General features: G+C 46.8%; 4 protein-coding genes across 5 annotated transcripts; 1 reads left to right on the top strand and 3 right to left on the bottom strand.

Moving 5' to 3' along the window:
• The first annotated feature begins 27 nt into the window (after nucleotides 1-27).
• On the top strand, nucleotides 28-9603 carry Jarid2 (Jumonji, AT rich interactive domain 2). Its single transcript, XM_017078536.4, has 4 exons — nucleotides 28-615; nucleotides 1577-8051; nucleotides 8111-8269; nucleotides 8343-9603. Exons 1-4 carry the CDS (start codon nucleotides 470-472, stop codon nucleotides 8652-8654), a joined length of 7092 nt encoding a protein of 2363 aa, XP_016934025.3. The 5' UTR covers nucleotides 28-469; the 3' UTR covers nucleotides 8655-9603.
• Nucleotides 9515-10878, bottom strand: pall (F-box protein pallbearer). Its single transcript, XM_017078537.4, has 3 exons — nucleotides 10708-10878; nucleotides 10509-10636; nucleotides 9515-10437 (listed from the first exon to the last, which is right to left on the bottom strand). The coding sequence occupies exons 1-3, from the start codon at nucleotides 10789-10791 to the stop codon at nucleotides 9702-9704; spliced, it is 948 nt and encodes a 315-aa protein (XP_016934026.1). The 5' UTR covers nucleotides 10792-10878; the 3' UTR covers nucleotides 9515-9701.
• A 223-nt stretch (nucleotides 10879-11101) lies between these two features.
• LOC108012975 (uncharacterized) lies at nucleotides 11102-12219 on the bottom strand. The gene is made up of 3 exons (XM_017078540.4): nucleotides 12036-12219; nucleotides 11424-11761; nucleotides 11102-11364 (listed from the first exon to the last, which is right to left on the bottom strand). Exons 1-3 carry the CDS (start codon nucleotides 12111-12113, stop codon nucleotides 11256-11258), a joined length of 525 nt encoding a protein of 174 aa, XP_016934029.2. The 5' UTR covers nucleotides 12114-12219; the 3' UTR covers nucleotides 11102-11255.
• Nucleotides 12220-12973: 754 nt separating this feature from the next.
• On the bottom strand, nucleotides 12974-15504 carry LOC108012974 (uncharacterized). 2 transcript variants are annotated; one of them, XM_017078539.4, is made up of 6 exons: nucleotides 15419-15504; nucleotides 15008-15355; nucleotides 14785-14937; nucleotides 13609-13858; nucleotides 13353-13537; nucleotides 12974-13292 (listed from the first exon to the last, which is right to left on the bottom strand). In XM_017078539.4, the coding sequence occupies exons 2-6, from the start codon at nucleotides 15113-15115 to the stop codon at nucleotides 13224-13226; spliced, it is 765 nt and encodes a 254-aa protein (XP_016934028.3). In that variant the 5' UTR covers nucleotides 15116-15355; nucleotides 15419-15504; the 3' UTR covers nucleotides 12974-13223. The 2 variants fall into 2 exon arrangements, with proteins under 2 accessions (XP_016934028.3, XP_016934027.3); XM_017078538.4 differs by having other exon boundaries at nucleotides 15008-15482.
• Between the last annotated feature and the right edge of the window lie 1338 nt (nucleotides 15505-16842).

The following is a 16842-nucleotide window of genomic DNA, read 5'->3' as shown; positions in this document are numbered from 1 at the left end:
AGTCTGGCAACACCCCCGTCCGCCATGACACAAAGCAAAAGCGGTGTAAGAAGAAGCAGAAGACGAAAAAAATATGTGCAAGCAAATCTCGCGAATAAAAATGAAATTTGCAGCACCTTGCCGTGTGTGAAATGTGAACGCAGAGTGCACTACACAATAACGAGACAATAATCAGCATTTTAGTGTTTATTTCAAGGGCTAAGATCACCGCTAAATCGCCGTAAAGATGAAGCGAAAATACGAAAATTGCCTGCTGCAGCAGAGGCAGCAACAAAAACGCTATTTGTTGTAGATATATACATATGTATATTTATATATATATATGTGTACAATATATATATGCAAATCTATACATAAGTGCGGCGGTGAATTGGATAAGCGATAATAAATAAAAACCATAATAATAATTAATTGAAAGTACGAAGGCGCGCGACCGAGAGAAAAAGAGGCGCGAAAAGTTGGCAACAAAATGGTTGTCTCCAAAGACAACAACAAGCGTCGCCGCAAGGAGACGGAGACGCCTCCACCGCCACCGCCCGTCCCGCCCACCGCCTCCACCTTGGCTCCTCCGTCGGCGGTGGCGGCCATCGAGTCCTCGCCCGAAATGCCCAAGAGGTGAGTCTAAGTAACCCATAGATGGTGCTTATATAGGGCTCATCCAGTAATACATACGTGTGTGGCACTGCGGAGATGACGTCGCAGCGTTGGGTGATTGGCTTGGCAAAGGGAGATGGGGTGGGCGTGGGGAGTGAGGGTGCCAGGGGGAGTAACTGCTGAGCGGTAGGGGTCTGGGGGCAGTACTCAGTTGTTGTATAAGCCAGCGTCAACAGCGTGTCGTGGCGTTGTTGTTTTCCTCCACGAAGGGGTGTTTCGCATCCGCCGTTTTGGGGGCGAGGAGCTGGGGCTGATCTCCCCCTCCACCAGGTGCACATATATATGTACAGTGGTTAGTCACTAAGCTGAATATTCGACAGAGATAATTAGGCAATATTTACCTTTGTAAATTTGTAAACTACGTCGTGGATATTTTTTTATCAAATTTTCAGTGTATTTGCAACGACTGACAAATGATCATTTAGCGTAACTCTTGTTTTATATATATTTTTTACTTTTATCAACTGCGTGTTAAAGAAAATTAATGTAAATGTATATAAAGGTTAGTCATTCTTATGTAAAACTTTAAAAAAATTTAATTTGTATTTTTAATATAACAAAATTTACGAAAGTCATTTTTTTTTATTTATCTCTAATGCTAATGAGCAATATGAAAATGTTCAGTTTTGATTACTTTTATCATATCCGCGTTAAAGTATTAAGTTATAATTTAGAACTAGGCTCATAAATAAATTTGTTCTTGAACTAAACCATTAATCAATTTGCTTTGAAGCATTTAATCAAGTTCTAGCTAAAGCGAACTTCTTATCGACTAACCCCTGTTTATGCTCGCTTGTAATTCGAAGCCCCGATGCCTTTATTATGATCTTAAATTAATATTGACTTTTCCAATTTGCACACTGTTGCCTTGTTTTCAATTATAAATCTCTCACACCGCTTTTTTGTCACCTTCCATTTGCAGAACGAAGGTCCAGGCTCAGCGAAAGTTCGCCCAGGGACAGAGTGCGCCCAGCAGCTCCTCGAGCCTCGCCTACAGCACAGCAGCAGCGGCGGCAGCTGGATCCGGATCCGGGCCCAGCACCTCCGGAGCGGATAGCTCCCAGCCGCCCATCGAGATCCTGCCCAACAAGTGCCCCAAGGCGCAGGATTTCCTCACCTTTCTCTGCTTCCGCGGCACTCCGGCACTGCCCGCTCATCTGGATTTCCTCAACCAGGGCAAGTCCAAGGATTCGGAGGCCAACGTGGCGGGAGCCAACAATAATAACAATGCCAAAAAGGCCAACAACAGTCGAGCGGTCCTGGCAGGCAACAAAAAGAAGCGGGGTCGTCCAGCCAAGGGAGCCGCCAAGAAGGTGGATGCGGTCATCGCTGTACCCGAACCCACTGAGCAGAAACCCTCGACAGCAGAAAAAGCAGCCAGTGATAAAACCAATCTCATTGCAGCCGGAGCGCCTGAGACTCCGTCACCAACTCCTACTCCTGTGCTGCCGGGAGCGGTGCGCAAACGAGCGGAGGTCGTCACCGATGGCAATCGACGAGGGGCCAGAGGCAGGGTAGCAGCCGGAGCTGGTGCTACTCCTGAAAAGGCTGTAGTAGCAGCACCAGCAGCATCATCATCATCCAATGATAACAAGCGCCGCTCTAATCGAGCAAGCGCTAAGGAAAGTAAACCCATTATAGATGATGATAATTCGGAGGATTTCGATGATGAAGAACTCTTGGATGATTACCTCTCGCGCAATGGGGAGGAAGTCGAGGCAGAAAGTCCTGTTAAGCCAGAACCCACCAAGCGAGGACGACCGTCGGCGGGAAAGAAAGCAGAGCAGAGCAAAACGGAGCCCACATTGGAAGCCCAGGCAGCTTCGAAGGACAAGGCGCCCGTGAAGCGTGTTAGGCAACGGGAGTCGCCCATTTTTATACCCTCACCCGAGTCCTCTGGCCGCATGACAAGACAGCGGGCTTTTTTCGAGCCCGTTAAGGTCCCGCCGCACCAGGATCAACCTGCAACACCGGAGCCGCCTAAAGAAGAGCCCAAAAAAGAACCCGAACCGCCACCTAGCAAACCAGAAAAGGAACCAGAGCCTGCTAAGCATCTAAAGGAGGCCAAGGAGAAGATAAATTCCAGTATTTATGCCAAAGACGCCAAGCAGCAGCTGGAGAATGGAGACAGTCAACATGGTGCGGGAGCCAAGGGCAAAAAAAGTCTGAATGTCTTCGATTTCAGTTCAGACGACGAGCAGCCGCTGGCCAAGTCCATCAAACTGAAAAAGGGCGCCAAAGGAGCGAGTCCCAAGAAAGGTGCGGCAGCTGCAGCTGCTCCGCCAGCCAGGAATCGCAAGGCGGCAGCTAAAAAGCTCGAGAAGGAAAAGGAAATTGAAAAGCAACTAGAAATGGAAAAGCAGAAGGAAAAGGAAAAGGAGATTGAGAAAGAAAAAGAAAAGATCAAGGAAAAAAGGGACAAAGAGAAGGAGAAAGAAAAGGAGCCTGTCCCAGAGAGCAAGATGGAGGAGCCACCCAGTGGCGGGAAAAGAGGGAAAGCTGGTAAAAAGAAAGCAGAGGACGCTCCAGCTGATGAGCAGGAGTTAGCGCCACCCTCCTCAAAGAAAGTCGCCACCAATGCTCGCGGATCTCGGAAGTCAGCGAAAAGCAAGGCTTCCGAAGACTCCGTTGAGCTAGAACCTCAGCGATCGCAGCGTCCCTCACGCAAAACCAAGGAAGCAGCGGCCATCTACATGGGCATCATTGGCCACAAACTGCAGCTGGCCGATGATGAGGAGGACGACCTGTCAATGAGCAGCTTTCCTGACATACCCAACGTCAAGGAGATGGAGAAGATGGAGAACGAAATCAAACGAAATGCGGCGGGAAAGTTAAACGTGCCGGAGGCCTCGACGGTGCCTTCGGCAGGCAAATCATCCCGTAAGCCGTCGCCCCGACCCAAGGATTCTCCAGTTACTGCTCCGGTAGAAGCCACCCGAGATGAGACCCCCTCCCCTCCAGAAGTCGAAGAGAAGCCACCACCCCCAGCCCGACGTGGTCGTCCGCCCAAGCTGGGAAAGGCCTCTATTACCGCTCAACCCCCGAAACCGCCCATCGAAGGCATGCTGGTGAAGAAGGGCTCCCTGACCAAGATGACCGAGCAGCAGGCCAAGCCCAAAGCCAAGTCCGAACATTCAAAAGTTGACTCCGATGAGGAGGAAGACTTTCTCATCAACGAGGAACTAAACGAAACAAAGCGCAAGCTAGAGAAGAGTTTTAGCGATTCGGACGATGAACCGCTAGCCATCAAAGTGCCGGTGGTGGCGACCAAGGAGAAGGAAGTATCGCCCCCAAAGATGCCCAGTCCACCGCCCAAAATGATGCCGGTTCCATCGCCTATCTCTGTGCCCACGCCTTTAGTTTCGGTGGCTCCATCGCTGGCTATGTCCAGTACACAACCGGCCACCACTAGCACCACCCAATTGACCATGCTCCCATTGACGGCCAAGGCTACGCCAACGCTGGGCAGTATGCCGATGTTTCCATGCATGCATGCCAGCTATTCTCCGCTCAAGACCATGGAAAAGAAGCCGCCGGTGCCCACGTCCAAGATTCTGAACGTACCCGCCACCTATGCGTTGCCGGGAAGTGCCAGTGGAGCTGTGACTTTCCAGAAGACCTCCTCGTATCTGCCGCAGGCATCGCCCCACTACCATTCCGGCTATGTGCGTCCACCACCGACGCCCACTCATCAGTTTGGCGGCGGAGCACCTTCTGGGAGTAAGACTCCCTCCCAGGGCTCATCGCCGCTGAAATATCAGACGCCACCGACCACTTATCCGCCGCCAATAGAGGCGTACCAATGTCCCAAGATCAATCCCAACTTTCTGACGCCCAAGTACGAGCGAAGTCCACTGCCAAGATCGTCGACCAGCAGCTTTCCAAGTCCATCGCCGGTAAAGTTTATGCCCACATCGGGAACCACGGCCACCACAGTGGGCACACCCTCGTCTGCCACAAAGAGCCCTTTGGCACCACCGCCACCATCTCCTCCGGTCAGCCAGGTTGTGATCCAGACGTCCAGCTTGAATCTTAGCATGAGTATTGCAGCTACAGTGAATGCTGCACCAATGGCTGTGGCTTCCACGTCGTCAGCAGCGGCCCATCACTCAACAGTTGGAGCCACAGTCACAGCCACTTCAACGCCACCCCCTGCGCACAGCAATAGTGTGGCAACTGGAGGAGCAGCAGGGGCAAATTCCGATCCCCTGAAGGACGAGATTGGGAGTATTCTGGCGCAGGCAACACTGATGCCCAGCAAAGAAGAGTCGGGCAAGATCTTTGGCATCGCCAGCGTGAGCTTGGCCCAGAGTTCTGGACCTGACAACACCAAGTGCACCCTGGGCAAGTGTGGCTCTATCCATAAGCCTGTGCTGGGGCCTGTGGTGCCCACGGAGGGTTACTTTGGCGACCAGTTGTCAAGCAAAGAGCGGCGCAAGGCAAAGGTCAACATGACGCACGAACAGATTCAGAAGTGGCTCATTGAGTGCTCATCCAACCCAGATGAAATCCAAGACGATTTGGATGACGATTTCGATGACAGCTTAAGGCCCCAGCAATCTACTACTCCGCCGCCCACGAGAGATGATAAGGAGCTAAGTGCAAGCTTCAGTTCATCATCGAAAAACACTCGCGGTGATCTCGGGAAAAGTGAGAGCGCCTGGTCGGCAAAGGGGCCATCGCTGAAGGCCACGCCCGTGCTGGTCACTCCGCCCAGTCGCAAGGAGCAGCAGGAGCTGGCGGATGGCAAGGACTGTGATGGCTTGGACTACGACAAGTCATCAACACCTGTAAATCTCACACAGAAGATGACATGCAATGAGTCGACGACAGTTGACAAGAAAGTCAACGATCGGAAAGGCAAAGAGTTGGTTAAAACCGCTGCATCTAAGGCTGCTGCTCAGCCAAGAAGTGCTGCTGCGACTCCTCCAACTCCTATCTCTTCTACACCCACTCCCGTATCTCTCACGCCAACTAAGAGCAGTCCCACTCCACCGCCAGTCATCAAGCAGAAACCAGAGAAGGGCAAGCGAAATGCCGCTGGTGGTGGAGGTGCAACTTCAATAGTTTCTCCGCCCGCTGCACCTACTCCACCAAATCCCAAGCGAACGCCTGTTTACAACCAAAAGAACGCAAAGGCACAGCAGCAACAGGCGGAGACCAAGCCAGCGGCTAATACCCCAAGCGCTTCAGGAGCCAAACGGGAATCGGTTTATGCCTTCGGCAAGGAGGAAGACACATCCACCAAGACGGGCAATCGTCGACGGGCGGAGCCCAGTCAAGTTCCTGCCCCAGCTCCCGTGTCCAATGCTTTGAGTGAACGATCTCCAACCAAGAAGCGAGCAGCAGCCGCAGCGGCAGCCACGGCGGTCCAACTAACGCTGAGTCCCACGGAGAACTGCAAGATCGAAGGCAAACCGAAGGCGGCAACTGGAAGAGGAGCCAAAAAGCAACAGCAGCAGGCTCCCGCTCCACCTGCACCTGCACCACCCGTAGAAGCCAGTGGAGGTGGAGACTCGGATGCAGAAGGTGCCACCTTCTACATACCTCTTCAAGGAGCTGGTGTGGGAGGCAGCGGCGATGGTGGAATCCAAGGAGTGGCCGTAAAGTTGGGACGCGAGGGACCCGATGGCCCCAATCAGAAGGTGGTGATGCAGGCCACTTTGGTGACCAAGGCACAGATGGACACCAACTCAAAGCCGCTGCCAGAGTCGCTCAATACCAACGAGCTGGTCAAAACGTTGTTACATGCAGCGAGCAATGATGCGGCCTCAACGACCACAAGCCTGAAGAGCTTGCCCAAGGCGAGTACATCGGCAGCAGCGGGAGCAGGTGCTGCACCTGGTGCATCCAGCTTGGTGCGCGTGAACTCCAACTCGTCGCTATTCTCAGGTTCGGCGAAATCTCGTACAGCTGCGCAGACGAGCTCAACAGCAGCGGCCGTGGCCAAGAAGTACAAGGATGACACGCCCATTAAGATGGCTAACAACACGGCCTTCCCGCGACACGATGATCCCACCCAAATGGTGGAGGCGCCCATCTTCCGGCCAACCGAGAAGGAATTCGCCGATCCCATTGAGTTCATCGAGCGTATCACACCGATAGCGGCCAGGTTTGGCATCTGCAAGATCATTCCGCCGGCCAGCTTCAAGCCGGAATGTCGAATCTCGGACGAGATGCGCTTCACGGCCTACAATCAGTATGTGCACAAGATGCTCCATCGCTGGGGTCCAAGTGCCAAGGAGCTGAGTGCAATCAAGAAATACCTGGCCACCCAGAGCATCGTGATGAATCACCCTCCCTGGATCGGTGGAATGGAAGTGGATCTGCCACGTTTGTATCACACGGTCCAAGAACTGGGCGGCCTTAAGGAAGTAATCGAAAAGAAGAAGTGGGCCCGCGTGGCGGAGGAAATGTGCATACCCAAGCTGGCCCAGGATCGGGTGACCAAGCTGGACGACATATACTGCAAGTACCTGTTGCCCTATGATACCTTGTCGCCGGCGGAGCGCCAGAAGCTTTTCGACGAGGTCGAGGCGGACTGGGCCAAGCGGGAGGCACGGGCGCGTCGGAATGCCGATCGATTCGTGAACACGGAGAGCGTGTCCAACGAAGAGGACGATCTGAGCAGTGATGAGGACGAAGAGTCCGAGGAGGAGATTGACGGCGTGTCCATGGAGTGCATCGTAAAGGGAAGGAGTATGCCCCTCAGCCAGTTCTACAGAATTGCCCGGAATACGATGGCGCTATGGTTCAAGAGCACCGATCCAACGGTAAACGAGGTGGAAGCGGAGTTCTGGCGCCACGTGGCCGTGCGTGATAGCCATGTGTGCGTCCACTCGGGCTCCATAGATAGCTCGGGATGGGGTTATGGCTTCCCCAGTCCGGGTCCCAAGGGCAAAGGTTCCAACTATGCCAGGCATCCGTGGAACCTTAAGGTACTGACCAACAATTCTGGTTCCGTTCTGCGCTCATTGGGTCCCGTCATGGGTGTCACCGTTCCAACGCTCCACGTGGGCATGCTCTTCTCCGCCTGCTGCTGGTACAGAGATCCACATGGACTGTCCTGGATTGAGTACCTGCACACCGGTGCCTCCAAGCTTTGGTACGGAATACCAGACGATCAGAGTGCGAATTTCCGATCGGCCTTGACGTCGCTGATCCCGACGCACTGCCAGAACAAGACAATCTGGTTGCCCTGTGATACGGTGATGGTGCCACCGCACATGCTCACGGATCGAGGGGTATCGCTGTGTCGCATCGAGCAGAAGCCGGGCGAGTTTATTGTGGTATTCCCGCGGGCCTACACCTCGAGTCTGGCCACTGGCTATGTGGTTTCCGAGAGCGTTTACTTTGCCACCATGTCCTGGCTGGATTTGGCCAAAGATGATTTCAGGGTGAGTGTGGTTAACTGCTATACACCTGGATTGAACTAATTTATGAATTTCTGATTTAGGACATCCATGAGAGCTGTGAGCCAGCCATGTTCTCGCTGGAGCAACTGCTCTTTGCCTTGGGCTATGATCAGCGGGTCAACTCCGATGCCCTGCATCAAATGTTGCCAATGCTTAATGATGTTTGCGAGAAGGAATCCGCCGCCAGAGAGCAACTAAGGGTGAGTAAAGATTTCCGGCTATGCTACTCAATAAGAGTTTTGACTTATTTAATAATTCCTTCATTTTTTTTAGGCTGCTGGCGTAACGTCCACCGAAAAAGTGCAGGCGGAAAAGGGCCAGAAGGCCAAGAAGCAGCAGCAGCCGCCTTACAAGTCCATCGAGAGCGAATGCGACCTGTGCCGCGCCAACCTGTATATATCGATGGTGCGCACCGAGGACGGCAACATCTATTGCCTTCAGCATGCGCTAAAGAACCTCAACAACGGCAACATCCAGGCCAAGCAATGCAAGCTAATCTACGCGTACAACGTGGATGATATACAGCAGCTTATACGCCAGCTGCAGGAGAAGATTAACCACAAGGCGGCGGTGAAGAAAAAGTAGCATCGTCGGCGTCGTTACTAATCGGCGGCGCAAGAAAGATACAGACGACACACAGATAGAGATCCCGATAAGACTATGGATTTGGAACACCACGCTGATGTACATATAAGGAAATGTGTATACGTATGTGATTCGCCATCGCTAGTGAGCAGCTAAAATGATAATTGGGTGAAATATAGTGATGACTACGAGTTGATCCATGGATCGTTGGGACAGCGACCCCCAGACACACACATATATTTATGCAACGTTTATCTCCCAGTTGACTAACTGACACTATTACTAACTGTATAATAAGAGCATAGGATCGATCGGATATAGGGATGTAACTGTTTACATTTCAACATGGCAATGCTTTCAATTTTGACTAGTTTATACTTTTAATCGATAAGAAGTTTGCAATGATTTTTGTTTTCCATTTGGTTTTTTTGTTATGCAATATGTACCCCTCCCCGAAAATGTTATTAACCCCATTTGTGTTACTGTATATAGAGAGCCTAGTATATGTACGTAGTTAGCTTTCGAATTAAGTCAGAGACCCTCAAAGAAACCATGCTAACGTGTTGCAATTTCTACTACCTTTTTTAATGTTAAGCTAACGAGTAATTACCATAGCATCATATAACACCGGAGCGCAGATATCCACCCACATAGAGCGGTAGATTCTACACTAACAATAGCAAGAGACCGTCCTGGGATGGATCTCCGTCAACTAACGAACTAAACGAAAGCCAGAGTTACTATCGATGACTGCAGTTGTGCGTGTGGGGAGAAAACCCAAGCCACACTGTTCATTCAACCAAAAACGATACAGACGATATCCATCGAGGACAGACGATTGCGATTGCGTAAATGAGAAGTTTTCACTAGATGTTCAATGTATTTATATAGTAGTAATACAATATTTAAGTAACAAGTGCAACAATAAATCTTAACGCGATATATCGAAGCTGCACTTTTTAGTTAATGCTACGTACTCCAACTAATAGCTACAATTGTCTGGAGGGTGGTTGTACTTAAAAGCTATTGAGTTATCCTTATCCTTGGCTAGACCTTGGGTTTTTTCAGGGCCGGTGGTAAGCAGTCCGCACTGGACACCGCCTGCCGTTTCACAGCGCAACTAGGCATGTTGGCCACCACATCTTCCATTTGGCGTTTCAGTTCAGAGACCTGGGTAGTTAGTTCGGTGATGCTGGAGAGGGCTTCTTGCAGCCGGCGATCCTGCACTTTGCGCGACAATTCCAGGCTGCGAATCTTTTGCGTGAGCGACCTTTGGAGCTGGTACTGCCTGAGCAGGTGTTTGGAGACGCGATCCTTTTGCGAGGATTCCGACTGCGATGGTTTGCTGGCGGAGAGAGGGGCCAATTGAACGATGGCCTGCTGCACAAGGCCGTGATCTACGGGTCGACTGATTCCGGTTCTCCTAACACCACTGAAGCTTATGTCACCCAAGGCACTGCAGACCACGAGGCGAGTTCCGGCCGCCGTGGATTCCGCCAATTGTTTCCGGTGTTCCATTTTAAAGTTCACAGCAATCTTCTCGTCAAAATGCTCAATGGCCATGGAGGATATGTCGCGCAGCTCCTGCAGGACCTCGTGTGGTCGCAGCTGCTTGGTGGAGGTACTCAGAATGCGCAGGATGCTGTTGATCTCGTCCAGAACGCGACCCGGTATAAAGCAGCAGATGTTGAGGTCAATGAATTTCGAATACGTCATCGTCAGCATCGAAATGCGAGTCTCTATGGAGGTGAGAATGTCCGAGTGGCGGGATAGAATGTGGTTCCTGGAGGGGGAGGGAAAGATAACCCAGTCATCAGAACCATCTCGATGTATCCCGAGCGATAAGGAACTCACCTTCGTTCCGATTCCCGTCGTGGCAGCATGGATTTGATGCGCTTGAAGTTCTTGGCATGGGCTAATATGATCTTGTTGAATCCCTTGTTCAAGATTTGCTGGCCGAGGTAATTAAAAACAGTGCACACCTGGATGGAAACGTCTAGTTTTAGTCACGGATCACAGAGACATCTGGGATCGACAAGGTCAACCAGCTCACCTCTCGTTTTTTGGCCACCTCGTCGTAGGGCATCATCTCCAGAATGTCCAGGATTACCGTTTGTGGCAAATCTAGCAGATTCATTTTTCTACTTAATTCTATTTTCGAGACACAAATTTTATTCGAGAATATTGCTATTGTTTTTAATAAGGCAGTGATTGGAAATGGCAGAAAATCCCGAAACGCCTCTGATCTCTGTGAAATACCACAGTCGGCCAAAATATACTAACAACAATCTAGTATATACCGTACCGTTATTTTATTTGAATTCTTGAGTTTTGAAGATTCAACTTATTTTGATGGCTTAATTTTGGGTTTCTACGTATTTTCTAACTTCCTTTATCCGCCCCCAAAAACTATTTAAGTTTTAAACTGAGCTTAACAAAAAAAAATATAAAGTATTTCCAATATTTAATTTTTTACTATTCTAAAAAAATGTACTTTAGAAGTGAGGATCAGTTATTGTATAATTTGAAAAATGGAAGATGTTTTCTCGATTTATTTACAAAATGTGAAAAAATAATAACAAAATGAGAATCATTATAAAGTTAAGCTTCTATTAGAAACTTGCTAGCATCATGAATATCATTAGCATAAGGTTCCAGCTCAGGTTTCTTCTTGGGAAAGTAAGGATTGTGCTCGGGATCGGCATTCAAGCTGGGGAAAAGTAAAAATGCTTATAAAAAAGATTTTAAGCAAGTGAAGTTCTAACTTACTGGTAGAAATTGGTGGCCTCCTCGCACTTGACATTGTACCACCAGTCGCAAGCGAATTCCTTCTGATTGAAGATGGTTCCATTGGTGCAGAGGAACTTGGCGCCCTGTTCACCCTCGCGTCCATCGTGGCACACGTGATAGGCTTGGCAGCCCGTCTCCACATTGGCGTACATTCCCGGAGTGGCCGGAACACTGTGGCAGCTGAAGTGGGTGTGCGGTACCTCATGGTAGACCGGATAATCCACGCCCGGAACTCCGGGTATCTTGTTCAGATCTTGCTTCTCCTCGTGATGCTGCGAGTGTTCCGGTTGCGGTGGATTGAATAGATAGCCGAATTTCTGTAAACATATCAAATGTTTTCCATTGCATAAGACAATCAGCAGAGCTCGTGCCCCAATCCGGTTTTATACCCCCAATCCCCGCGTGGCACTGCCTCATTATAACCATACTCGTATGTACATGCCTACATATACCACATGTTACAATTTTTGGGTCAAAAGTGAACGTGGCTAAGACACCCAGAGCTTTGTCAATTGGGGTGGCGCACGCTCCTCTTAATTGATTCCTCAGCATAATTATACACTCGAGATTGCCCCGATCCTCAATCCTCACCTGAACTTCGATGGCCACAGCGGCTCCGATCATCACGACCATTAGCCAAAAAGAGAAAAGGCCCAGTTTTGCCATCATGATTTCGAATATCTAAAACTTTTCCGCCTACGTTGGGTAGCTTGGAGATTTTGAAGTTGTGGAGAGTCGACCGCTCGAGTTGGGTTTGAAAATCACACTGAGCTGCAGTTTTCCAGCGGCAACCACTTGAGCCGGGAGCTTTCAAGGGTACCGATCCGATTTTCGTAACGGTTTCGATTTTCGCATTGGAAGCTGTTGGCCCAAGCTTTTTCATTCCAAATTGGCAAATTACTTAGCTCTGCTTCAATTATTGCCAAAGTAAACGAACCTTACTTTTGTAGCTTAATGCTCCCTCGTCCCCACACAATTATAATTATGATATATGACTGGATGTGGGAAAGTACAATGCAACTCGGGCTGGGGTTTATTTTGCAAGATACAAATTGTTTACGCTTAACTAGCTAAAAACGATGAATTCCCATTTCGCTCGGCCTGGCTTAGACGCTATAATACGTGGATGGGTTGGCAAGCGATGGATGGATGCAACTTGATACACAGAACTAAACTTACACATCTTTTTATGATCTTTCTTCCGATTATGAATGAAAATCTCGATGGAATTTTTAAACAAGTTTGGAGAACTGTAGAATCAGTTTTTAGTTTTAATTAGTCATTATAGATCATATTTTTTGAATGCAACGGTTAAAAAAAACTATTAAACAATTATAAAATCAACAGACTTAATAGTTTTATTTTTTAAACCTTTTTTTAATATGTCTAAAAATACCTAACTCTTTACAAAATATTAATTCAAAATCATAAATGCTTCAAAACCACTGGGTCTATGAAAAATATACATCAACTAATTATAATAGGAGTGCATACTTTTTGATTGACATGTTTTTAGTGAGTTTTTGTTGTTCTGAAAAGATGAGTTTAATAACGAAATTTCTCTCTGTGTATGGACTGGGCATGAATGGTTTGCAAACATGGGAATGGGAATGGAAGTGCACTAATCGGTGAGCGGGCGTATGGCAAAAGTTTTGAAATGATATGCACAGGGTTAGATAATGCTTACGAACCACTCGTAAACGTAACTCTTGGCTAGAGATGAGTACAATGGATATATCTATAAATTCTACTAAATTTTGGGCATTTGCAGCACTAAAACTAATAATTCTTTCGGCCCGTTTGCTGCAAGTCCAGTTTGTTCAGCAGATCGTCAAACTCGCTGAAAAGCTATGAAGAGAAACAGAGTTATTACATCAAAGCCCGCGGGAGATGGATGACTGGACTCACATGGGTTGTGCCATAGCTGTCCACATAGGTCTTGCTGCCCCTGGAGGTTTTCTTGAAAGCGGGCAGCACCGGACTGTGACCATGCAGGAGATTCACATTTTGATAAGACTGCGCCTTTGCCGATCCGGCCAATGGATTCGACTGACTCTTGCCCACCGTGGGCGCAAGTTCCAGAAAATTGGGCACTGAAAAGGCGGAAGTTAAGGTTGCTTAGCTGCTCGTGCTCGTGCTCTGTCCAATTTAAATCTCTACTCACTCTTCTTGGGCTGCAACTTGACCTGATTGAGGAGGGGATTGTGCAACTGGAGCTGCCTGTAGACGGGTAGGGCGTGCTTCGGAGGCACCACCACGTGCTGGCGACCCACCGCCTGGGGGTACAGGTAAGTCGTCTCCACCGTGGGCACCTGGCGGTAATGGTACCGACCCTCCCGCGGCGTATATCTTCCATCCGAACTCAGGGCGATGTGAAAGACGGTGCGCATGGGCTTGTTGTAGTACTGATATACCTAATGGGAAGATATCCAATTTATTGTATTTAATCTTTGCATGTATTTTAATTTAATCAAAAAGTTAAGGAAAGCTATCTTTTTTTTTAATTATGAATTAAAATAGCTTATTTTGATATCACTTTCTTAAAAAATTAATTAAATTAAATTAACTAAAATGAAAAAAATCAAAACTATTATAATTTCTTCTCTATTTTTTTTATCAGTGCGCTTCTTTTTTTATAAGAAAATGATTACACTTTAACTGTAAATAACACGTTTACTTTTATAGCATTTCAGCATAGTATGTAAGAACTATAACTATAAAGCGATACATTGCTTGTTTATTTTACAATTTGAAATACTTTGCACTTTATTTGAGTTGAGTACAGCTATAAAATAAAAGCTATTAATTTCGCTATAAGATATTTTACAATCATGCGTTGACTTTAAGCTAAAGCTAATAAAAATAAATCAACCATTTTTACAATACATTTTTATTACTGTGCTACATTTGCAAATGTTGCCAAAACTGTAGGTTTGAACTTCAAAAAGATCGCACGAAACGGTTTAAATTGATAAAAAGATCATTACTAAATGATTAATTGATCTGTCCTTAATTAACTTACTTTGAACAAAAAAATGAACGATTATGTTTTTTTATGCATCACAAAGGAATGAAGACTAAGACTACAACATAAACTACACGGAGAAAAGTAATATGTATAGTGATTTCTACATTTAATGATTTGATAATTTTTAATATTAAACCATTTTTACGATGACTACAAAGCTTTTAGTCCCCTATACAGCTTTTAACCTTTCAAAACAATACATTTCAAGGATATTTTTCTGTATAATCTAGTTCTTAGAGCTGGAGATGTAAGGATCATTATTCTAAGCCTTTTCCGAAAAGGATCTAGGTCAGGACTCCCGCTGATATTTACCTGAGGATTCCGCTGCTCGGGCACTATACCATCTGGCACTGCGATGCCTTCCTTTTGCAGGCGATTCAAAAACAAGCGATCCGTCTCAAAGGCGGTGTCTGGGATTTTACCGCCCGCATGTGGCAATACTTGTTCCCGATAGATTTGGCGTTTCTTGAAATTGGTTTTTTGACAGAATAATTTATGATCATATTATACTGTTTTATATTTCGGGCCTACACACCTTGTGGTTGCGTTCCGCAAACTCAGAGTCTTGGGCAATTATGGACGAACTGAGGCAAAGATATAGCAGGGCGATCAGCAAGATCACATATGGGGAAGACATTTTCATGCAGGAATTCGAACAATTTCCTGATCTGAGCTGAGCTGAAAGGTCAAGTTGATCGACAGGCACTCGCGTATCTGTAGACTACGACTTCTGCAGACAAACGTTAAGAGCTCGGTACACAAATCCAGATGTGAGACATTCTTCGGCATTCGACAGGTAATTGCACAAGACGAGACGACAGATGAATGACGAGCAGTAAGAACGATCGCGACACGATCACGTGACGACGGTTGCCAAAGCTACCTGGTAAGTGGTTACTATACTATATACGATCTCTGATTTCGATTTCGTTTTCGGAACCTATACCTATTCCAATCCGATCTTGGAGCTACGTTGTGGTCGCGTCGACGGTGCCAAACATAATGAATGCAAATGCATAAAACCGATCTCCACTAGCGGGTGCCCTCTGCTTCTACCGACGATTTCTGCCAACGCGCTCAGCTCATCATCATTATCATCGTGAAAAGCAGCAGAGCTGTTTTATTTTTAGCCTCTGAGCCCTGCCGAATGATTTACCATTGCTTTTACTTGGTTTTTGAAAAATACAAACTGCACTTAATATTTACCAACTATTCGCTATAGTTCGGGCTATTTGCGGTTTTTAACTGGAAGTGGCAGAAAGATCATTTTAGCCAAATTGCCTCAATTAATCCCTTACCAAAATCCAAATCCACAGTGGGATGATGGGTCGGCTACTTGACTTGAAAGTCTGCTGAGATCCCTGGGTTACCCGTTCGTACATCTTTGTTATACATAATTACGCGATGGTTTCTTGGACATGCCAATTTTTTATGGTCGCACTACAACCTTTTTCTTGCCTCGAAAGTGAATGGCTGAATTGGACTGGTTCGGTTTGCCAAACCTTTTGTTTTTGCCCATTTTCAGTTGTTGTTGATTGCGCCCTCAAGTCAACACTTTTCATAAACGTTTCATATTTATTGATTGTTTTCGTTATTATTTTAAATATTTGTGTAATTTTTTTCCTCCCCGCCACTTACCTTTGAATTGCTTATTTGTCTCGAGAGGTTTTTTTTAATGTTTTCTTTTCAGAAAAGTGGGTTTTTGTAAATAATGCGGTTTATTGGCGATGGGGCCTTGAAGGTTTTGTGAAAGTGGATTGGCACTGAGTGAATGCTTGAAAGGCCTTTCTTGAAGGATAATTGGGTATATAATCCGTTGCTTACTTATTTCCAAGGCACGTGCCTTGAAAAGGATTCGAGACGGTAAGTAAAAGACTGTACGAGCACTATTAAACTTTACCACTAATCAAATTTAACACGCCATATTGATAAACAGAATAAAAATATCACAAAATTTTCCAAAACTCATCAATCAACTTTTTAACTTATAAACTCAATACAAGGTGATGTCAAGAAATTAATAATGCTTTATGTTTCATCCATCAGGGGTGTTAAATCATCGCAAGTTATGTTAAATCAAGTTTAAAATTAATTTGAAAAAGTTAATAGTTTTATTCATGAGCAAGTAATAAAATACCATATTCCCACGCTTCCGCCTTTTATATAAATTAAATATTCAATTGGCATATGCCATTGAATTCATATGATACAAGCGTGTAAAAACTAGAGCTCACATAAATGATGAATGCAAAACCTGGAGAAAGTATTTCCGAAGCAAAGATATAGGATGGCGATAAGAACGCCTACGAATAGATGAATTGAAATGCCGAACACAAAAAAGCCCATAGTAATTGCGATTGCACAATCGCT

This window comes from Drosophila suzukii, chromosome 3 (genome assembly GCF_043229965.1).
Source record: "Drosophila suzukii chromosome 3, CBGP_Dsuzu_IsoJpt1.0, whole genome shotgun sequence".
NCBI lineage: Eukaryota > Metazoa > Arthropoda > Insecta > Diptera > Drosophilidae > Drosophila > Drosophila suzukii.
The sequence above is the reverse complement of the archived record's forward strand: the minus strand, read 5'-3'. Positions and strand labels throughout refer to the sequence as shown.